We start from the raw sequence: 23,147 nt of genomic DNA, 5'->3' as shown, positions 1-23,147 counted from the left end.
TATATACCCATGACTATATGGAATAAGATACAACACGATTCTCTCTTCCTCTTCTGTTTATTTACAACACGTTATCAGCACGAAACCCTAGCCAACTGAGTAGTCGAAGCCAATTGATGGGAAATCATATTATCACACGACAATCCCAACACCAGTTTCCGGTCGCTTATTACGTCAGCTCCTCGTCTCGCGTTCATCTCGCCGGTGCCGTACGTGGTTTTTTATTCGCCACAATTGCCGCCTTGCTGGAGCGTTTTGTTTTTGTCGCCACTTTGCCGGAACCCGGAACTCAGGTCTGAGAACGGAGAACCTACTGAACTGCAATACTGGTTGAGGTATTTTATCCTTTTTATTTTATTTTTTTAATTATTATTTCTGCTAATTTATGAACCCTACTGGTTAAATCTGCTAATTTATTTCTGCTATTTTATTTCGCACGAACTGAGCCTACTTATAAACTTCCCTTTTTGATGTGAATTTGATATATGTGTAGTGCAAAGCAGATGTATAGATAGTATTGTATGCAGAAGAAAAAAAAAAGGTAAATAACTAAGAAAGAACGATTTTGTATATGTACTGAGCAAGTTATACATGAAAATGTTTCTATGTTCATGATGCAGAATAGTCAATACGTTGTACTTATGTTGGTACTAGCGATAGTGATGTTATGCTTCATTAAATGTATTAATGTGTATGATTGTGTTAATGTTATAATATTCTGTGTAATGTTTGATAATTATGTGCTACATTCTATGAACGTAGCATTTTTGAAAAAAAAAAAAACTGTGTGGAATATTAATATTTGTGTGATCTGGATATATGTGTGATCTGAATGAGTATATGTGTGATCTGAATGAGTGTTGATGAAATAGAAGAACATATGATGCTCAATATATTATAATGTTTGTGATTATATTAATTCTTCCTGTCACTTTATTTTTATGAGCAAACCTTTTTATTTTGCTTGTTTGTTATTAAATTACAACTTTATGCTATTAAACTTCAATATTGCATTACAATTTGATATAAAGTCCTAATTTCGCAATATTCACTTGTATATAGTAAACTATGTCGAACCTTACAAAACTTGAATTTGCACGCCACCACCTCCATGAGGGTCTTAAGACTGAGTACTTGACTGTGAAAGATCCACAAGTCCTTTGGAGTAATCTAAAGGAAAGGTATGACCACCAGAAAACTGTAATACTACTCAAAGCTCGTTATGACTGGTTACATTTAAGACTACAAGACTTTAAGTCTATAAGTGAATATAACTAAGCTATGTTCAGAATTACTTCACAGTTGAAATTATGTGGAAAGAAAATCACTGATGCAGAAATGCTAGAGAAAACATACACTACCTTTCATGCGAATAATGTTGTCCTGCAGACACAATACCGTGAAAAGGAATGTAAATATTCTGAACTTATATCTTGTCTCCTTGTGGCTGAGCAAAATAATGAGCTACTGATGAAAAATCATGAATCACGTCCAACTGGTTCCACTCCATTCCCTGAAGCGAATGCGACATCCCATAATGGGAAAGAAAAATATCAGGCCAACAATAGTGGTCAAGGACGTGGACGTGGATATGGTGCGAGGTCTGGACGTGGATACGGATATCGAGGTCAAGGCCGAGGTGGTTCTTTCAAGAATTCATATTCCCACCAGAAGGGGCAATAAAGATGATAACAAACAAGAGAAAGATAAAAATGAGAACGTGACCAATGTATGTTACAGATGTGGAGGAAAAGGTCATTGGTCTCGTACGTGTCGTACACCAAAACACTTGGTTGACCTATATCAACAATCATTGAAGCAAAAGGGAAAGAAAGTAGAAACAAATCTTGTGTACGAAGATGGCGAAGGTGACTTTGATTGTGGCAATACAACTCACCTGGAAGTTGCTAATTTCTTCACCACCCCTGAAGGGAATAACAATCCTTAGATTCGATTATGGTCATTTAAAGAATAAAACTTCGTTTTCATTTATTAAGTATTACTATGGATTTTTGTTTGGATTATGTTATTTTATTTTAGATTTTATTTGTCAATACTATGATTTTATATGACATTGTTAAATTTTGGTTATTTAGTTATTCTTATATATTATTGTTATTTCATTTATTTGAAGAATATGAATACCCCTCAAGTTCAGTTAGCAATGAATGGTGAAGATTAATGCCTAGCAGACAGTGCAACTACTCTAACCATACTAAAAAGCAAGTATTTCTCTTTTTGACAATGAAAGAAACTAGTGTGAGTATATATCGTAGTACAAAGATAATTGAAGGCTCCGGAAGAGCAAATATATTATTACCTATGGGAACGAAATTTGAAATCATTGATGCACTATATTCTCCCAAATCTCAAAGAAATTTATTGAGCTTTAAAGATATTCGCCATAATATATCATATTGAGACAATAAGTGAAATGTTGAATACCTTCATATCACGAGTATTACCCAAGGCACTAAGAATATTTTGGAGAAATTACCTACATTTTCCACTGGTCTGTACTATACTAAAATCAATACAATTGAAACATATGCCATAGTAAACAGGAAGTTTGCAGATAATTTCACTATTTGGCATGACCGGTTGGGCCACCCTGGTTCAATAATGATGCGAAAAATAATTGAAAATTCATGTGGACATTCATTGAAGAACCAAAAAGATTCTTCCTAATGATTTCTCTTGTGCTTGCTCACAAGGCAAGTTGATAATACGACCTTCACCAACCAAAATAGATTTTGAATCTATCAATTTTTTGGAACGTATACAGGGAGATATTTGTGGGCCAATTCACCCACCATGTGGAACATTTAGATATTTTATGGTTTTAATTGACGCATCGAGTAGATGGTCACATGTATCCTTGTTATCAACTCACAACCTGGCGTTTGCGAGACTACTTGCTCAATTGATTAGATTACGAGCACATTTATCAGATTTCCCTATGAAGGCAATTCGCCTTGATAATGCTGGTGAATTCACTTCTCAAGCCTTTGATGATTATTGCATGTCTATTGGGATAAGTGTTGAACATCCTGTAGCACATGTTCACACACAAAATGGTCTAGCTGAATCATTAATAAAGCGTCTCCAGTTGATTGCTAGACCACTACTTATGAACTCCAAACTCCCAATCTCTGCGGGGACATGCTATATTACATGCAGCAGCATTAATTCGCATCAGGCCAACGAGTAATCAAAAGTTCTCCCCATCACAATTGGTTTTTGGTCAGGAACCAAATATTTCCCATCTAAAAGTTTTTGGGTGTGCTGTATATGTTCCAATTGCTCCACCACATCATTCTAAGATGGGTCCTCAAAGGAGGTTAGGAATATATGTTGGATATGAATCTCCATCAATAATTCAATATCTAGAGCCATCCACAGGGAATCTATTTAAGGCTCGATTTGCAGACTGTCACTTTAATGAGTCAGTTTTTCCAACATTAGGGGGAGAGAATAAACAACTGGAGAAGGAAATCAGTTGGAATGAATTATCATTATCTCATCTTGATCCTCGCAATAAACAATGTGAATTAGAAGTTCAAAAGATAATTCATTTACAAAGATTAGCAAATCGATTGCCAGACGCATTTACTGACCCAAATAGAGTAACCAAGTCGCATATACCAACTGCTCCAATCAGAATTGATGTCCCAGAAGGAAAACATCAAATTGCTAGTGAGTCTACAGCACGCTTGAAGCGTGGTAGACCTATTGGTTCCAAAGATAAGAATCCTCGGAAAAGAAAAGGAGCAGCCGAGCAGGAATTGATAATGGCCAGACCGAGGAAACAAAGAATTTTGAAGGATGTCCAGGAGAGACTTTAGACATGGCAAATCAACTGATTATGTCATGTCTGGAATAAAATGGAACCGAAATCAAATCGACGTCGATGAAATTTTTGCATTAGCAGTTGATGTTATGGAAGAAAATGAGGATCATGAACCAAAGTCTATTGAAGAGTGTGCACAAAGCGATGATTGGCCAAAATGGAAGGAAGCAATTGAGGCAGAATTAAAATCTCTTGCAAAGAGAGAAGTATTTGGACCAGTAGTCCGTACACCTAAAGGTGTAAAACCAGTGGGACATAAATGGGTCTTTGTGCGAAAGAAGAATGAAGATGGTGAAATTGTGAGATACAAAGCACGTTTAGTTGCACAAGGATTCTCACAAAGACCTGGAATTGATTATGAAGAAACATACTCCCCTATGGTGGACGCAACTACTTTCAGATTTCTTATTAGTCTGACAATAAAAGAAGGACTTGATTTACGTTTAATGGATGTAGTCACAGCCTACTTATATGGGCCACTGGACAATGATATTTATATGAAAGTCCTAGAAGGATTTAAACTGCCAGAAGCAGCAAATTCTAATTCTCGAGAACATTACTGCATAAAATTAAACAAATCTCTTTATGGATTGAAGCAATCAGGGCGTATGTGGTATAATCGCCTCAGTGAGTACTTATTAAGTGAAGGCTATAAGAATGACCCTATCAGTCCATGCATTTTTATAAAGAAATTTGGGGCAGGATTTGTAATAATTGTAGTGTATGTTGATGATTTAAATATTATTGGGACCCCTGAAGAGATTTTACACACAGTGGAATATTTGAAGAAAGAATTTGAGATGAAAGATCTTGGAATGACAAAATTTTGCTTGGGGATACAAATTGAGCATCTAAAGAATGGAATCCTTGTACATCAAACAACATATACGGAAAAGGTGTTAAAAAGGTTTTATTTGGATCAAGCACACCCGTTGAGTAGCCCAATGGTTGTAAGATCACTTGATGTTGATAAAGACCCATTCCGTCATCGAAAAATCAATGAAGAAATCCTTGGTCCTGAAGTACCATACTTAAGTGCAATAGGGGCATTGATGTATCTTGCTAGCCATACGAGACCTGACATATCATTTCCTGTGAACTTGCTAGCAAGGTTTAGCTCATGTCCAACTCGAAGGCATTGGAATGGAATAAAACATGTACTTCGTTACCTCCAAGGAACGAAATATATGGGTTTATTTTTTTCTAACCAACCCAAAGAAGACTTGATTTGTTTTGCAGATGCAGGGTATTTGTCTGATCCCCATAATGATCGATCACAAACAGGATATGTGTTCATAAGTGGTGGTACTGCCATTTCTTGGCGTTCTATGAAGCAAACCATTGCAGCCACTTCTTCTAACCATGCAGAGATTTTAGCTATCCACGAAGCTAGTCATGAATGTGTATGGTTAAGGTCCGTAATTCAACATATACGAGAAGATTATGGCATATCTATAGGGAAAGAAGCTCCAACAGTGATGTATGAGGATAATGCAACATGCATTGCACAGCTCAAGGAAGGATACATCAAGGGTGATAGAACAAAACACATTTTACCAAACTTTTTCTTCACCCATGAACTGCAGAAGAATGGTGATGTACAGGTTCTACAGATTCGTTCAAGTGGAAATTTGGCAGACCTATTCACCAAGGCACTTCCCACCGCTACTTTCAAGAAATTAGTTTACCGTATTGGATTACGTCGTCTCAAAGATCTCAAGTTATGTAATCATGAGGGGGGTAGATGCGCGCTGCACTCTTTTTCCCTTAACCATGGTTTTTCCCACTGGGTTTTCCTGGTAAGGTTTTTAATGAGGTAGCATCTTACACGCATTAGGAAATATTTTATTTTAAGAGAGAACTTTTATTTTGTATAATGGACATCCAAGGGGGAGTGTTATGAAAATATGGATGCCCATTATACCCCCATTAATATATCCAGGATATTCTAGGGTTTTGTTCTCCAAGTAAAACCCTAACTATTGTATTGTATATATATACCCTGGACTATATGGAATAAGATACAACACGATTCTCTCTTCCTCTTCTGTTTATTTACAACACTAATGGATCATTTACGTGTTGTAAACGAATTGATACTAATTTAAATGAGTTTCTAGTTTAAAACGATTTTATACTAATTTAGAATAATATAATGTTAAATTTTATTTGAATTGATAATATAATGTTAAATTTAAATCGCATAATAACTTGAGTTTATTAATTTTGTGTAATTGTTAAGTTCGAAATAATAATATGTATTTTCATTCTTTGGCAACTATGAAATGATTATGATACTAACATACATAATCAGATAATAATTATTTTTTTAATATATGATTTTCCTTAATCATGTTATTACAGATAGTTTCTTTCCTTATACTCCCTCCGTTTCCTAAAGATCTTTCCTCTTTCCGTTTAAGTGCGTTTCCAAAAGATCTTCCCTCTTTTACCTCTTTTTCTCTCCTACTTTAACCCCTTTTTATTTGTTTATTTATCATAACCCCTTTCTCTCTCCTACTTTACCCACCCCCACACCCCAGTACCCCACACAAATGGATCCTCCTTGATATATGTAGGAACAATAACAAGGAAGATATTTAGGAAACCGAGTGAGTAATTTACAATACTTTTTAATATATATATATACACACACACACACACACACACACACACACACACACACACACACACACACACACCACACACACACACACCACACACACACACACACACACACACACACACACACACACACACACACACTAGTTATATAATACCTCATATTATCTTGTTCAAAATGAATTTGGGGTTAAATGAATCGAAAAGTACAAATTGGACGGGAAAAGGCCAAAATAGGCGTAAAATCACATGACAACTTTATCTAGCTCATCAACAAATCAAACAAAAAATAAAACATGCAAAGAAATTAAACTAGTTACCTCTTAACACAAGTGGCGAGAAATGTAGAAAGAAGAGATAGTTGGAACTTTATTTTCCTTGCTTAGTTTCTTTTCCTACAATTAACAAAATCCACATTGCACATTTTAATCACATAATCAACTAAGAAAAGCGAATTTAACTAAAAGAGTGGACATGGGTTATGCAAATAAGATTACGCATGATCATTTGACAATGTGCTACATCAAAAGGGGATTATGCGACTAAGTGAGTTGTTAACATTTAATCACATAATCACTAAAAGAGTTGCACATTAATCACATAATATGAATTAAGACAAGCAAAAATCTACACTCTCCCACCCCTACCTACCACCACGCACACCATCCCCCATCCCCTGTCCACCCTCCCCAGTCCTCCCTCACACCCTACCTACCCTCCCCCACCTCTTGCCCAGTATCCCCAGCCCTCCCCCCCACACCCTCCGCCACCCCCTGTCCACACTCCCATACCCTCTACCTACCCTCCCCAGCCCTCCCCCACCCCTTGCCACCCCCCTGCCCACCCTTTACCCATACTTTACTCTTACTCTATCTATCATTACTGTCTCAACTTAACTGTTTTCGCTCTCCTCCAATATCTCTCATTCACTACTCCTTAGTTCTAACTCCCAACTCATGTGATGAAAAAAAATACACTCTTTGAGAGGTTAATATTTCACATAACCCAATTAGAGCAACTACAAACCTACCAAAATCAGTTCCCACGACATTATAGTAAAAACAACTAACACCCTTAGCTTGGAACCGAACAATTTTCATTAATGTTTTTGGAAAGTGCCCTTAAAAACCGCAGCCCTTCGTATCAAAAGGGCTGCAATTTCTAGTTAATCGCAGGCTTTCATACTTAAGGGTTGCGTTTTCTAAAAAATACAACCCTTCCAGTTTTTTCCTCTAGTGACAAAAATATGTCTGCTTGACAGATGAACATAGAGATATAGAGTAAATGAGAGGGGAAGGGAGGGGGAGTAATGAAACCAAGATTCATAACAATGCTAAAGAGAACTTAGCAGTATACACTTTTTTTTCTTTAGTTGCTACCATATCATCCATTCATCATATATATGATACTCGTTGCCATCCCCTACTCTGGAATAGATTTGCTTGTGCACCTATATTAGATTATCCTACTTAAGATTTCGATCTAGGATGCGATCTCCGCATCTAAATTTATTGAACCTGATTAGATAAATGAATCCTAATTATTTCACCAAATATTAACACCCGATACTGAGTAAACTTGAAACTACTTATTATTTGATAAAGTTAAAAGAACACACCCTTAGGCCTTAGTAGACGCTTCTCCATAGGAACATTTAAGAAAAACGAATCATACATTGACTCTATTTAGGGAAACATTTTCGTTACCTTATATGACAAGGTGCTAATATATTGTAGGTACTAAATTAGTAATATTCGGCGAGTACCTAAATTTTAGGTGGTTTAAATGATTGAAATCGACAAGTTAAATTTTGCAACTTTTCAAAATCGAGTAACTTTTTGGTTTTTTGATTTTCAAAATCATATGATATATGTCCTATAATGAATAAAAAATTAATCAAATTTATTGGGAACATGGTGATTTTAAAAACTGACAACTAAAAAGTGAAAATCACTTTATTTGGTTTTCTATTTTTGGTTTTTTAGTTTTCAAAAAACTGAAAACTGAAAACAGAAAACGATAACGAACGTGCCCTTAATTTTTGAAAAATCATTTTAAAATCTTGATAACCACTGATTTTGTCAAAATAATTTATCAACTTAAGCAGCTAAATTTATCAAACAATTAAGCTAATTAACTATTTTTCAATTCCGACATTTTATCAGTTTCACCTAATTTATCAATTTCAATATGTTCAACTAATATTGTCAAACATATCCATTCACACTTGTCCAATTTCTTTCCAAAACTTTACTATTTGTACAAGTCTTTCCTTGTAAGCCGACAAGTTGCACCAAAGAACCACAATCCGCATCCCACCCTGCATCCAAACTCCAAACGATCAAAATCAAAACCCGTCTCGTCTGTTTTTCTCCTAATTTTCTCTCTCCTCCATTTCTCTCCAAATTTTTCATTCCTTCTCCTTCACTCATCACTCTTCAACGCAATTTTGATCTTCATCACTCCAAATCCAGTGCGATCTGCAAGCAACAGCAGCATTCATCAATGGCGAGGGCAAGCACTGGCCCCGCTTACCCCGAGCGCTTCTACGCGGCCGCTTCTTACGTTGGTTTCGCCGGATCTCCTGATTCTTCTTCCTCAAACGCCGTCGTTTCTAAGTTCAACAATGAAGCTGCTCTTCTACTCTATGCTCTCTATCAACAGGTCAATTCTCTATTCTATGTACTTTTTTTATGTACTATTTTTGTATTTTAGTGGATCCATTTTAACAATTTGAATTATTATTATTATGATTATTGTGTAGTGTTGGAATTCTAAGTGGATCTGATTTGAATTTCAGTCTTTAATTACTGTTTTATACATCTTTTGTGTTGAGATCATTTTTTTTTGTTGATAAAATTCTGCTGCGATCTTATTAATTATGCAAGTGTTTTAGGTTTGACATTCGGTTGTTTTTGTTAAAGGTAGATTGAAATTTCACAATGTACGAACGCATTTGTGTTCTTTTTGGTGTTATTGAGTGGAGGTCAATTATTTTAGATGTTTGATGGTAGAATCCCGAGCTGACGAATTGCACCAGTGGTGATTGATCTGGATTTTCTGATGTGTTCGAGGTTAAACAGATCAGATGTGTTTGCGTGATTGCGAGGTCAACAGAGAAATGAATTGTTCGATTGGATTAAGATTTTGGCGAATTATAGTAGGCTAGTATCTCAATTATGAGCTTATGACTATATACTAATAGTCTAATACATTACGGCATAACAGTTGCACCCGTTAACGTATAGAGGATATAGAATAACTTGTGGAATTTTTGCTCGGTCTTTGGTTGTTAGTGTCTTGTGTTTGTTGGTTGAATTATGTGTCTTTGTTCTGTCATAGGAATCTCGTTTCTGAATTCTGATTAACTTGGCTTTAACGAGGAGTCAGTTTTGGTTTTAATTTAGCTTGTTTTGGTTACAGGCTACTGTTGGATCGTGTAACATTCCGAAGCCAAGTGCTTGGAATCCTGTTGAACAAAGCAAATGGAAAAGGTTTGTCCTAACTGTGTCTTGTTGCTTTCTTGGCTTTGAAATGCGTGCTTTATTTGATATTTTAACATATTTAATTGAGGAAGCCAAATAATGGCGTAGGTCTATCCAAGTCGATCCTTTTTACATCTTTGAAGTGCACATGGTTTCGATAACTTAGCGTTACCTTGTGTTGCTTCTGATATCTATTTAAGAAGCCATATAATCGACTATGATCTGTTCATACGTTCTTTAATGCACTCTTTTACCTGTTTCCTTTTTTCCAGTTGGAGTGGCCTAGGAAACATGGCGCCTGCTGAAGCTATGCGCTTATTTGTGAAGATTTTAGAGGTTTCGAAGTGCCTAAAATTTCTATGCTGTAGCTTCCAATTGATAGCGAGATTTTAATATGGTTGTCTTATTTGTTTTTTTTTCTAATAGGAAGAGGACCCAGGATGGTATTCAAGAGCTGATGTGGTGTCAGATGCAGTTGTTGACGTGCAAATGAATGTGAGTTTGCGACACCTGTATAGTTTCTATATGCCGAATGACGTATTTTTGATACTAAGCATATCTTGTTTCTCTCCTGTAAGATTGAGTTTGTTGTTTGATAAGTAAAAGCATATCTTGTAATATCTGACTATAAGTAATTTTAAAAGATAAGTAGACGCGAAACATGCAAATACTCGTAATTTATGGATTTGTTCAGAGAAGCAGATTCATGATACACAAATCTCTTTTGTTTCATAAAAATGAATTTTACTATTATAATATAATGATGGGTCAAAAATGTGTACTTAGAAACCACAAAAAATCAAAATGAGATGCTCAAGCTATAACACAGTACCAATTTACCATGGTCACAACTCACACGGCCCTCACTTGTCTTGACTTTTGGTCAAATAAAGTCAAAACTTTATGTCTTTTCAATATTTTATGCTTTACATACTATATGGATTATGGACTGAATGGTTGAATTTGGTGTAACTGGATTTGTTGGTTGATGGAAGTGATGTTGCTTGATCGAAAAGGAAAACAAAACATTGCTAACTAAGAGGTTAATGGCTTAGCAAATTTGTGCGATGTTAATTTGGTTGATAAAATTCTGTTTTTCTATTTTTTATTTTTATATTTTAAGGAAAGTAAAGGCAAAAGTGGGTCAATGGGCTTCAAATCATGAATAATCATGATTTAGGATTCCAGATGAGTGTAGTTTTTTGCGCTCTTGATATTTGATAGTGTGTGCAAAGGTTGCAACAAAAATGTACTTTAGTGGTTAGTTGTATTTCTATGGGTTTATGCACAATGTCTATTATATAGATTCAATTCTAGATCTCCCTGTTTAGGCCTTATTTAAGGAGTTCCCCCGGAATTTGTTATCAATTTACAGCAACCTAAAGTAATATACTTCTATTTGAAGGTTGGAACTATTATTAGAGTGCTAGAGGATTGATTATGAATAACTGAAAGTTTATGTTTGCTGACCGTTATTTTTATGGCATTATTGGCATAATATATTGATTGTTTATGCATCTATGACAATAAATACATAACCAATAGACCCTTTCATGTGTTATACACACTAAACAAGAAAGAAAATCTCTTCTTTAGTTCTTACAATATAGCCAATGTATTAGTCAGGGCCTTTCAGTTTATCTTTGAGATAGATTGCTTATTTGGATGCTAGTTAGGCATGCATTACAAATAATTTACAGTAATCCCCTGTGTTTTATAAAAATGTGTTGCCCTAATGGTCTCTTTAGTATTCACTTTAATGCTCCATCTGCAATATATTACTGACGTAATTCTTCCTCTGAATTTCTCTGGCTTAGCAAAATCCGAAGAGTGAGGTAGTTGTCGAGAATGGCCATGCTTTTCCGGAGACAAAGGCAGTTTCCGCTGAAAATGGAGTATCAATGGAATCTCAGGATAAGGATGTTGTCTCTGAAGGTCTTGGTTCAATTAGTGTCTATGACCAATGGGTTGCACCTCCAGTTTCTGGTCTACAGCCTAAACCTCGATATGAGGTATTGGGTTATTATTGTGGCCTTTTTTCGTTATTTTCATTATATGCTTTTCCTTCTATTTAGATGGTTGGTTATACAAGTTTAGACGTTCCTTCCTTCTCTTTGTGTAATGCTGTTGTTAAGGTTGAGTTCTGAATTTGCAGCATGGAGCAGCTGTTGTAGGAGAGAAGATGTATGTTTATGGCGGAAATCACAATGGTCGTTATCTTAGTGATCTTCAGGTAATTTATAAAGATGAATACTGGAAGATCTTGGAGTGCCGCAAATATTTGGGTCTCCTATGTCTTTAATAGTTAATATGAGGTTGAAATTCTCTGTTTTGTGTGTGGTCCACCCCCATTGTATTGTGTTAACCTGACAAATATTGTAGGTTCTAGATTTGAGAGCTTGGACCTGGTCTAGAGTTGAGGTCAAGACTGGGGCTGAGATGCCAGAAGTGCAAGCTTCCATTCCATCGATCCCTTGTGCCGGTCATACGTTGGTCAGTATAGGAGCTGTTTCCTACTTGTGATGTGTTGCTAAATTTTTAATGCAAAGTGAATCAATGCCAGCCGTTAAATTATGCAGATAACGTGGGAAAACAAGCTTCTCTCAGTTGCTGGACATACGAAGGATCGTTCTGAGACAATCCAAGGTTCTATTTTTATTGAAATGTTCTAGGAAATGAAACCCATAAATGCCTGCTTCTTTACATGTTCGTTGCAGATTTGCATTCTTTTGCAAACTGTCAAGAATGATTGGTTTTCACTGTGTTATAAATCAGGATGCTGAAAGCAAACAAAAAAAAAAAAGAGAATCCCCACTCCTAAAGACAAAAAAATCTTTGTTTTTCTTTTTCCTGTCATGCTGGTGTATAAATCATAGATTGTTCAAGCGCTCTATAAAGCTACAGAAAGCTTGTGGTGACCACCTTGGTTTTTGGTTGGAATATTATAGCTAGAAGGAGAAATATTTGAAGTTTGAACTCTTATTGTAATATGGCAGAGCTTTGGGGATATTCAGTGCATAGGGAAGTCAGTGATTGTAGATCAGCCAAAATAAATCCTGAGAAGCAATATCTCATTGAAAGGCGCTAAAACAGAAAAATGATCACATCAATATATCCCATCTGGATCCATGCTTCGTAAAAAGTTCTTTATACCTTTTCAACTAGAGCACCAACAAACATTTACGGTGAAAGCGCTCTGCCAGACAATCTACTCCTTGTCTCTACCAAAATGATTTATCTAACTAGGCAGTACTTTAATATAATGGCCTGCCGGTTCTCAATAGGATTTTCTATCCCATATGGTGTCTGATGGAGTGTCCCAATTAATTTTTGTTTTGCAACCTCATCCACTTCAATCTTGAATTATTTTATATTGATAAGGTGGCAAAATTAGTAGAAGTTGAATACAAGATGGGACATTAAGTGGAACACAATATCTCAACTCAATTGTTTTAGCTTTTACCATTCAACTTGATTTTCAGTGTGATGAATAGGATGCAAGCTCATGATGTGATAATAGACATCTCCCACTCTCTCCATTTCCTTTAAGTTTGCACTTCAGGTTCATATTTTTTCTACCAGTTTTCTTTTATCCTCTCCTGCAATCAAAGTATAGATTTTACCTATGGCTAACATTGGAATGCCAACTAGCACGTATGAAGGATTTAGATATGGTGATTTTGGTGACTGTCTTTAGTTTTAAAAAATGCTCCTAGGCGCGAGCAAAATCGCTTCCAAAGACCTAGGCGAGGCGACCTACGCGCAAGGAAGCGCGCACCACCTTGGCCGCTTACTGTGGAGAAGCGAGAAAGATGAAGAGAGTTGAGTTCAGATCTAGAAAAGAATAAAATTTCCTGTAAATCAAAAACTTACCCAGGCTTTAAGTTATCATTTCGACCAAGATCCCTCATTTAATTGCATAAGATTACTTCAATTTGAATCGTAAAATCAACCAATTTGGTGAAACCCTAGTTCCCAAAATTTGGTTAAACTTGACAATTGGAGTTGGCACTCGTGACAGAGAGTGCCGACTGGACTTTCTGCATGGTTACCGGCCCTTCAAGCCTTCGGTAGCCGTTGCCAGTAAAGGTTTTGGTATGCTCCTCAGTCCTCATGATCTACCATGTTTCTCTTGTGTCTGCCTCTTCGATCTGGAATTATGGATGCAACCCTTATCTTATCACGTTTCTCTTCTCTTCTTTTTTTTTTTCTTGTGGTCCCCACTGGCAGTAAAGCCTCATCTTTTCATGTGAAAGGTTAGAAGTAAATGTGAAATATGATAAGCATGATAGTTGGTAAGTGCTTTAAGAGCTAGCAACTAAAGTCTTGGTTTTTTTAAAATTGAGAACACCCGATCATCTGTGTAAGCCTTAACAATTGTTGCTTTACATTTCATTGGATAATGTATCTGACTTGTTTTTATTTTCATCACAGTGAGGGTTTTTGATCCGCAAACATCTACTTGGTCAATCCTGAAGACATATGGAAAGTCACCGGTACATATAATCCTCTTATTCTATTTGTTACGAGAGATAGCTTATGGAATATAATCAAATAAATTGGTAATTAGGGCCTTGAGGATAATAGTTTTTTCTTTGCTGGTCTTATTCCTTATAACGGGAAGCTTTGAGCTCCTTTTTCCTATGAGTACATCTCATTCCGTCCAAGTCAATGATCCTAGAATGGGAAATCTAACTGATTGTTGCACTTTTACCCAATTTCTTGATGTGTTTCCCTTGGGAGCTCATTTCTAGGTAGTTTAGTGTTCCTGTGTGATTCTTTTAAAGTTTGAAAGTGGATGTAGAAGATAGAGAAAACTTGTGCTCTTATAGGCATTAAAAGCCTGTAACTGTGAATATTTGGGTTTTCATGCGCACTGATGAATTAATGTCCTCTTGAGATTGATGTGACTGGCAGGATGAAGTAGGTTTTGCCTGTGCTTGATTGTCGTATCGCTTGTGCTTTTTCTTGCTTACTTCTAAGACCATGTACGATGTATGTGCTGCAGGTATCACGTGGGGGTCATACAGTCAACCTTGTTAGCTCCAGCTTAGTTATCTTTGGTGGTCAAAATGCAAACAGAACTCTCTTAAACGATCTTCACATTCTTGACTTGGAAACCATGACGTGGGATGACTTTGATGCTGTGTAAGTGGATGTTTTTTATATACTTCCTAGAGCAAGCTTATTCTCCTTAGTTGCCAGTTTGTTTATGCTAATAGTATCTGCAACTGATTTCAAAGGCATGAATGAGATGTATATGTGAAATATTGGCTGATTTTGGTGTAAGATACTCAAGGTTTTAAGACCTGATACATTTTCTAATATTCAAAATCTCATTGTACTGGATGCTTGATCTGCATTTCACATATTTACTGATCTTTACTCTTTTGCATCGTAATAAGTTTGACACAGATTTAGAAGGTTATTTTAGCTGTTTTACTAGCTTGATACATATTTTTGATCTTATTTTAGGGGTGTGCCTCCTTCTCCAAGGTCTGATCATGCTGCTGCAGTACATGCAGAACGTTATCTCCTTATTTTCGGTGGTGGTTCTCATGCTGCTTGTTTCAATGATCTGCATGTTCTTGATTTGCAAGCTGTAAGCCCTCACTTCTCTCATAGCCAGTGATGTATTGTGTTTAGGGAGTCAACGAGCTCAACTAAGACCGAGCCTGGCTAGGCTTCGCTCGGCTCGAGAAGGGAAAGGACTGAGCTCGGCTTGGCTCGGGAAAGTTTGCGAACAATTCGGCTCGAGAAAAAGCTCGAGAATAGAAGTAGAAGAGTTTGCCTGATTCACGCACTGCATATATAACCATACGAATAGTTTGCCTGATTCACCTACTGCGTATATAACCATACGAATGGTTTGCCTAATTGACCTACTGCATATATATCAAAGGAGGAAAAAAATAAAAGGAAAAAGAAAAATAAAAAAGAGAGGAGAAAGTTAGCCATCAAAGGATGAAAAAACGAAATAAAGGAGATGTAATTAACCAAAACAAAGTCGTCCTACTCGCTGCCCAGGACCACACTGCTTGCTGGCAGTATGACACCACCGCAAGTCTCAGCCCTCAAGAGTCAAGAGTGTACAATGTAGATTAGAGATTAGGGTTGAAACTGAAAACCCTTAACGGCTGGGCTGTCATTCTTTCCTATAGTTATTTTCTATTTAGTTTGATTTTGAAGTGGGCTGGAAATTTTTATTTGGTTTGTATTTTTTAAGTGGGCTGGAATTCTTATTTGGTTTGTATTTTTTAAGTGGGTTGAAAACTGGGCCTTATGTTTTCTTTTGGTGGAGTACACTAGAGGTCCAAGTTGGATAAAAATCAATGCATAATACAGTACTTTAAAATTTATCGAAAATATTTGCGAGCGTTCGAGCCGAACTCCACTAGGCTCAGGCTCGGCTCTTTAAGGTCTCGAGCCGATCCTTAACTTGAGTCGAGCCCTCTTGAGCCGAGATTTGACCGAGCCGAGCTCAAATAGTTTGTGAGCCACCCTAGCTCATTAGCACCCCTATTGTGTTGCATGATTTTGCTTCTTTGTATCTTCATCCTCTTTGCTTCTGTAGATGGAATGGTCGAGACCCATCCAGCAAGGCGATATACCTACTCCACGTGCTGGACATGCAGGTGTGACTGTCGGAGAAAATTGGTTTATTGTCGGAGGAGGTGATAATAAAAGTGGTATGTATTTGTCAAGTTCTTTAATTGGACTTCTATTTTTGGAATAATTCATCCATTTTTAGTAATCTAATTGATTGGATCTACCTTTCTTTTTCCTAATGGCCTTTTATATTTTTCTACGGCACATGCACAGACTGTTTTATTTCTATTCATTTGATGGTTCATGCACAAACTTATTACTATCTCCAGAGATTAACTACATTAGTGGAAAGTGTGATCTCCTGTGGTCCAAAATGATAATAACATCAATCAAGTATGTGTGTCATGTGTGTGTGTGTGTGTGTGTGTGTGTGTGTGTGTGTGTATTTATGGGATTGTAGGAAAACAATTGGGTGCTAATGGATGTAATTTTGTTCATCTGAGGTAAAAAAGAATAGGCTTTCTTACTTGGAAGTAGTTGTCTGTGTAAAGTTTGTTTCTAGCTCTTTCAGAAGTTACTATTGAAACAGTACTTGCATTTTTCTTACCTTCCTTGGTCTGTCTTCTTTATCCAACATGAGAATTTTATCTTGGACAGCTCCCATAGTCTTTAAGCATGTTCTTGCTGTATTTGGCAGGTGCCTCTGAGACTCTTGTCCTCAATATGTCGACACTTGTCTGGTCAGTTGTTACTTCAGTCAAAGGACGTGTTTCCCTTGCTAGTGAGGTAAGCTGCTTACTGTGTAAGTGGAAATCATAACTCACATCAGACTGTCCATTGTGCTACTCTTTTTTTTTTCATGTTTACAGAAAAACCTACCATATCTTGTCTAATAATATAGGTAGGCAAGGTCTGATGTGGACAATCTTACTCGTGCATCTTAGATTTGCTAATCCTGTTTATCTCGTTATTGGATCTGAGGTAGTATAACGGGAAGTCACCTAGAATGGTGCACCAGCAAGGGTAGTGGAAAGTTGGGTTAATCTAATGGATTTTCTTAGAAGAAGTCGCTGTAGACCAAGTATGACATGGGTAGAGGGCCCTAAGAATGGTTTGAAGATCAGGTTTGCAGGAGCATTACAGCACCTGATAGAAGGAAATGGAGCCATGGAGGTGGATGATCTATGCGGGCAACCACTGGAGATTAATTCTTGAGTCATGTAGTCAACCCCATCCTACGAGATTAAGGCTTTGGCAATGTTATCTTGCGTTGTTGATGTGAATGAGAGGACTCTTTGGTAAATCAAATGTATATAATAGCAATTTATGTTGGGGTGACCTATACTGCCTAAAATAGCAGAACATATATCACCTTTGGGTTTGTGCACGTATTTTAGGATTGTTAATGAGAGTATTATTGAGATATAGAAAGTGAATTATGCCCTGAAGAGAGAAGAAGGGTTATGTGATATAGAGAAGATTTGTTTTTCATTCAGGTCTCGAATATAAAGGTGAAGAAAAATTTGGAACATCCATATATAGGAACTGTGAGAAAATTGTGGGTGGAGAAAATAGCTTTTAGGATTGGCTTTAATTTATTTGCAAGGTGGCTTTTGATTGCACCAGGTGCATTTTTATCTGTAGGTGGATAACTTTAAATCGCTAATGGGTTAATGTTATAGTCCATCTCATATAATACAAATTTGCGATGGATATTTATATCTGTGTTGCAATAGATCAGCCTATTTTTGTAATTGTCCTTGTTCTAACTATGTTGCTTTGATGAGCACATTTCTCGTTGCTACAGGCCTGCACTCTTTTGCTAACACGTGCCAATACAACCAGGGTTGTTCTGTGGAGAACAGCTCTTATTTACACGCTTCTTTATTAGAGCATTGTATCATACTTTTTCTTCTATTTCAGGGCGTAAGTTTGGTTGTGGGCTCATACAATGGGGAAGATATTCTGGTTGCTTTTGGAGGTTATAATGGGCGTTACAACAATGAGGTCGTCATGTTCCCTGCCTCTTAAATTGTTCCATTCTGAATGAATTTGTATTATTCTTCATATGCTTATCTTAATATCATGTGTTTTTGGCAGGTTCATGTTCTCAGACCTAGCCACAAATCAACTTTGCAGGCGAAGATGATAGGAACACCTGAACCTGACAATGTCTCTGCTGTGCATAATGCCACAAATGCCACTAGAGATTTGGAATCTGAAGCCGATGCAGGGCCAGATGGAAAAATTAGGGAAATCGTAGTGGACAATATTGACGGGGAGGTAATTTAACAACGCCAATATGTTAGTTATTTTCTGGGACCAACGGGATGAATAGTCAGAATAGTTGTCATATGCACCAGCACGGATAAATATTGTCAATACTATTTTGCACTTTCTTCATAATTTTGTAGCCTAGTCATTCTGTTGAATCTTCTGCTGTCTTTGATGTCAATATGCCTTTTGCCTTTTTGTGCAGAAGATTAGAAGCAAAGAGGGTGGAGAAGGTTTAAGAACTCTGAAGAAAGAAAAGGAAGAGCTGGAATCTGAACTAAGTAGAGAAAGTTTACAGAATCAACAGTTGAAGCAAGAGTTAGCAGAAGCTGAAAATCGAAATGCAGACCTTGTAAAGGTTATATCTCATCATTATCACAATTTTTGTCATCTGCAATCTATTGCTTGTTTATATGCTAATGATTATGAAATACGTGGGGTTTGCAATCAACTTAGAGAAGATGGAGTGTAATAAGTTCTTATTGTTTCGTAGAGTGCTGGATGAATTAGTGTAATGATGTTCCCACTATTTGGTAAGTGGGCGTTGTCAAAATGTCTGGTTCACTATATATGCCAATATGGGTGGATTTTTGGAGGAAGGTGCTCTAAATTATCTGATTCCCCATATAAGGAGCCATTTGGTTTATGAAGGGGAAAGGGAAAGAGTTTAAGAAAGAGAAACAAGAGAAAGGAAAACCCTTTGATTAAAAATGTTATTTGGGTTAAATACCTCTCTTTCTCTTCTCACCGTTGCTCCACCATCTTTTCCCCCTCTCTCTCATGTACCACCTACCCCCTCACAGTTTTCCATCACCGCTGCCCTTCACCACCACGGCCACCACCTCTTACCACTGCCCCCTTCTTTCTTTTCCTTCTCCACCACCATTAAAATTGAACTGTTAGGTTTTAAATGTTAAATTCGACCGTGGAAACTCTAGATCTAGAGTTCTCATGGTCGACTTTGAGCATCTAAAGCCATAAGAAAAGGTACTCATCCTTGTTATTCTTGATTTACTTTTTTGACTTTTTAAGGTTATGGATTTTGAAGTAGTGTTGGAGATTTTTGGGTGGATGGTTGTTGCTTATGTGATGGTTTATGTGACTAAGGTGGTGCCGTGGTAATTTTCGTACATAGGGTGGTGGTTCCGGGTGGTTGTTGCAGTGGATAGGGTGGTGGTTCCGGGTGGTTGTTGCGGTGGATAGGGTAGTGGTTAGGTTGGCGGTAGAGGTGGGGACAGTGGTAGGGGGTAGTGGGTCGATGGAATTGGTGTAGTGGTTCAGTGGCTGGGGTGGTGGTGAATCATTGGTCAAAGTGACCATGGAATAGAGAAGGGAAAGGGTAAGTGAAACCGGGGGGGGGGGTGGGTAATGGAAGTAGAGGAGCTTTGGGGGAAAGGAGAGGGTAAAGGAAATGATTAAAATGTGTTAACAAACAACAAGTATGGGAATCGAAAGAGCTTTCCTGTAGCATCCGAACTCCAAAGTACCTGGAGTATTTGTTGCGCTCTATTATGTTGGTGTGTTAATTATATAGCTTTGCTAGTGCTCCTTAAATTTATTTGAAACAGTTAAATCGAAAGAGCTTTTTGTCTGGGGCAGCTCTCTGGTCTGCTAGAGTTTTGTTTCTGGGGCTTTGTTTCCACCAGCTCAACCAAGATTGTATATCCGGGAGTTTCCAGTTAATTGGGATATAACTTCTTGAATTACCCTGACAATTCGAATGTATAATGGCCAAGCACCCTAGACTCTCGAGATCTTAATCTATTTACCTGTATAATAGAAGTAGACCAAGACAGAAAGAACACTAGTTTTTGTAAAACAGAATCTGTTTGATGTACATTCTTGTGGGAAGGAATCTTTGTTTTTGTCTCTTATCATATGTTGTGTATACAGAAGTTTTTTATTGAAACCTCATGCCATTCAATCTATAATACAAATACAATTTTTGCCTTGGTTTAGTGTGCCATTTTGCGCCTGAGAGCAATACACATGACATCAGACGTGAGTTGGAAACCTCAAACTACTTTTGTTTTCAAATTTAAGTTGGATCTTTTTCCCCTTTGCAGGAGCTCCAATCCGTACGTGGTCAGCTTGCTGCAGAGCAGTCAAGGTGTTTTAAACTTGAGGTATGTGTTGCCAGACTTGATATGTTCTACTGTATTTTTTCCCGAGAGGCTTAATTGACACCTCTCTTGATCCAAACTTTAGATTATATCAGAATGATGCTTGCTGGATTTGTAATATCTTTGTAGTTCCATATGGAATTGGCACAGATATGCACACCTCTATCTTTGGATGGATTGTTGAATCATGCTTAAATGGTTGTGGCCATCTCTTGTAGGTTGTTGGATGAGAAATTCAGAAAAAGGAGAATTTTGGATATATGGTTTTGTGCCCATTTCATGTAGGAATTAATGGCTGACCTTTTCCAATAGTTTTAAGTATTTGAAAACATTTCAAGGGGGAAAAGCGGAAATCAATGAAATGTTGACATTAGGGATGATAATTCTTCCCACACTTCGTAGATATTAAGTCCACCTAACCTAAGAGGTAATGATAAATCATGCACGGTATGTGAACTTAATATTCTCTCCAAAATACCTTCTATTTTGTCTTGCGAATCCTACTCGGCTACTCTACACCTGTTTGCTGTGCATGGGTTATCATCACTAGGATATATGTATCTTCCCTCCTGAACCTAGTGAGGTTGAGCAGATGATACATATTATTCAGGTTGAAGTTTGGTCTTCTTGGTCTCTTGACAATTTTTCAATCATAAGAATCAGTGTTGAGGATTATGGATCTATGAGACGAGATCATCTTGAGCCTTAATTGATGCCTGTACTATTAGTTTTCCCTGAAACTTACTAAGAAATCGCAAAATTGAACACATTCAACTATGTTTTTGTGCGTCAATAATAAAGTTGATTGCTGATCATTACTTGATTGGCAGGTCGATGTTGCCGAGTTACGGCAAAAGCTACAAACAATGGAGCAATTGGAAAAAGAACTAGAACTCCTGCGTAGACAGAAGGCGGCCTCTGAGCAAGCAGCCTTAAATGCGAAGCAGAAGCAGGGTTCTGGTGGTGTATGGGGTTGGCTTGCAGGGTCCCCCCCTCAAACAGAGAATGATGCCTGATTCAGAGTAGAGAATGTTGCTTTGTTTGTGATTGATTTTGTTTCTCAGTGAAATTCATTATGTTTTGCTTTGTCTACCAGATTTGATTTTTTGGTCCGAGGATAATAATCAATTTTATTTTTCCTAGTCCTAATTTTAAGGCATCAAAGGGGAATACAAATTGGAAAACCCTGTATAAAATAGTCATGTAGTATTTTCCGGCTCACCATACTGCTTGTATTTTCCCCCCCAGTTTTTACTTCCGGTAGTATGTAATTTTTAAAAAGGTGTAAAGACTACACTTAAAGATTGAGAGGTATAAATTTTTGTTTATGTTGGGATCTGTTTTTTTTTACCTAATTAAGATAAGATTTTGAGTACTACTGTCATTTTTAGTTTTAGTTATTTTGAATTCTCTAAACTTCTTCCCATGTTTATGTTGTTTTGGTGGTCAGCGAAGCCAAAACATGGGAAGAAGTTTAGAGGATTCAAAGCTAATTCAAGGAATTTCTCACGGCAAAAAACATTTGTCTTTTGGCAATGGGATAGGTCATTCAATTGGTAAAATCAGTGATGGAAGGCATGAAGAGTCGTGAAAAGGTGAGGACTTCTTCCATAAAATGTTGAAGTGGTAAGGTGTTTGCTATAGAGTAATATGCTCTTTTATTGATATTTAATTTTTCTTATTGAAAATTATGTTATTTATGTTTTGTTTTTATTTTTATTTTTTATTTTTGGTGTTTGCGCCCGGTTCACCCTTCGGGCTACATCCGGATCGAGGCCAAGTTCGGGGTGGTTAGGTTCCATTCCTCTCCCAAGGGTGTTGCGGAGATTCGAACACGGGTCCGTCCTACCAAAGCCAGTCTCCATCACCACTGGGCCAACATTTATTTGGTATTTTATGTTTTATTTATGATAGTTTCAAAACTGAGGTCATTGCATCAACACAAAACTGAGGTCATTAAATGCGAGATGCGAGGTTTGGGGTTAAAAAGGCAACAAAAGTGACTAAGCCTATGTTTAGTTTACCTGAAATTTTCTGATCTGAACTTATCTGATCTGATCTGAACTTATTTTTCCTGATATGATCTGATATGATTTGACCTGATCTGATTTACAAGATCTTATCTTTTATACAATATATATTATTACTATCATATTATTACTTTGTGATTCATTATTATGCAATATATTATAAGATCTTATTTATAGTATTACTATTATTATCATTTTATTTCTATCACAACTT

General features: G+C 37.0%; 2 protein-coding genes across 3 annotated transcripts; both read left to right on the top strand.

The window, feature by feature from the left end:
* Positions 1 to 1,068: 1,068 nt before the first annotated feature.
* Positions 1,069 to 1,948, top strand: LOC130591190 (uncharacterized). Its single transcript, XM_057394128.1, has 3 exons — positions 1,069 to 1,181; positions 1,290 to 1,601; positions 1,741 to 1,948. The coding sequence occupies exons 1-3, from the start codon at positions 1,069 to 1,071 to the stop codon at positions 1,946 to 1,948; spliced, it is 633 nt and encodes a 210-aa protein (XP_057250111.1).
* A 6,818-nt stretch (positions 1,949 to 8,766) lies between these two features.
* On the top strand, positions 8,767 to 22,241 carry LOC104890823 (acyl-CoA-binding domain-containing protein 4). 2 transcript variants are annotated; one of them, XM_019249005.3, is made up of 18 exons: positions 8,767 to 9,136; positions 9,896 to 9,966; positions 10,230 to 10,293; positions 10,384 to 10,452; positions 11,775 to 11,969; positions 12,113 to 12,190; positions 12,340 to 12,450; positions 12,537 to 12,603; positions 14,392 to 14,453; positions 14,966 to 15,105; positions 15,433 to 15,559; positions 16,532 to 16,646; positions 17,204 to 17,292; positions 18,430 to 18,513; positions 18,607 to 18,789; positions 18,989 to 19,138; positions 20,847 to 20,906; positions 21,734 to 22,241. In XM_019249005.3, the coding sequence occupies exons 1-18, from the start codon at positions 8,978 to 8,980 to the stop codon at positions 21,917 to 21,919; spliced, it is 2,010 nt and encodes a 669-aa protein (XP_019104550.2). In that variant the 5' UTR covers positions 8,767 to 8,977; the 3' UTR covers positions 21,920 to 22,241. The 2 variants fall into 2 exon arrangements, with proteins under 2 accessions (XP_019104550.2, XP_010674725.2); XM_010676423.3 differs by having other exon boundaries at positions 8,768 to 9,136; positions 18,986 to 19,138.
* Positions 22,242 to 23,147: the final 906 nt, after the last annotated feature.

This window comes from Beta vulgaris, chromosome 4 (genome assembly GCF_026745355.1).
Source record: "Beta vulgaris subsp. vulgaris cultivar EL10 chromosome 4, EL10.2, whole genome shotgun sequence".
Lineage (NCBI taxonomy): Eukaryota > Viridiplantae > Streptophyta > Magnoliopsida > Caryophyllales > Amaranthaceae > Beta > Beta vulgaris.
This window is presented reverse-complemented; position numbering and strand designations above follow the sequence as displayed.

Excerpts from the sequence above, each read along its gene's own strand:
- LOC130591190 (XM_057394128.1), top strand. The coding sequence starts at position 1,069 with ATGTCGAACCTTACAAAACTTGAATTTGCACGCCACCACCTCCATGAG. Across the intron at positions 1,182-1,289 it reads TGGAGTAATCTAAAGGAAAG|AATTACTTCACAGTTGAAAT; the intron begins GTATGACCACCA and ends AGCTATGTTCAG. Across the intron at positions 1,602-1,740 it reads GGACGTGGATATGGTGCGAG|ATGTGGAGGAAAAGGTCATT; the intron begins GTCTGGACGTGG and ends TGTATGTTACAG.
- LOC104890823 (XM_010676423.3), top strand. The coding sequence starts at position 8,978 with ATGGCGAGGGCAAGCACTGGCCCCGCTTACCCCGAGCGCTTCTACGCG. Across the intron at positions 10,453-11,774 it reads TTGTTGACGTGCAAATGAAT|CAAAATCCGAAGAGTGAGGT; the intron begins GTGAGTTTGCGA and ends TCTCTGGCTTAG. Across the intron at positions 18,790-18,985 it reads TGGACAATATTGACGGGGAG|AAGATTAGAAGCAAAGAGGG; the intron begins GTAATTTAACAA and ends CTTTTTGTGCAG.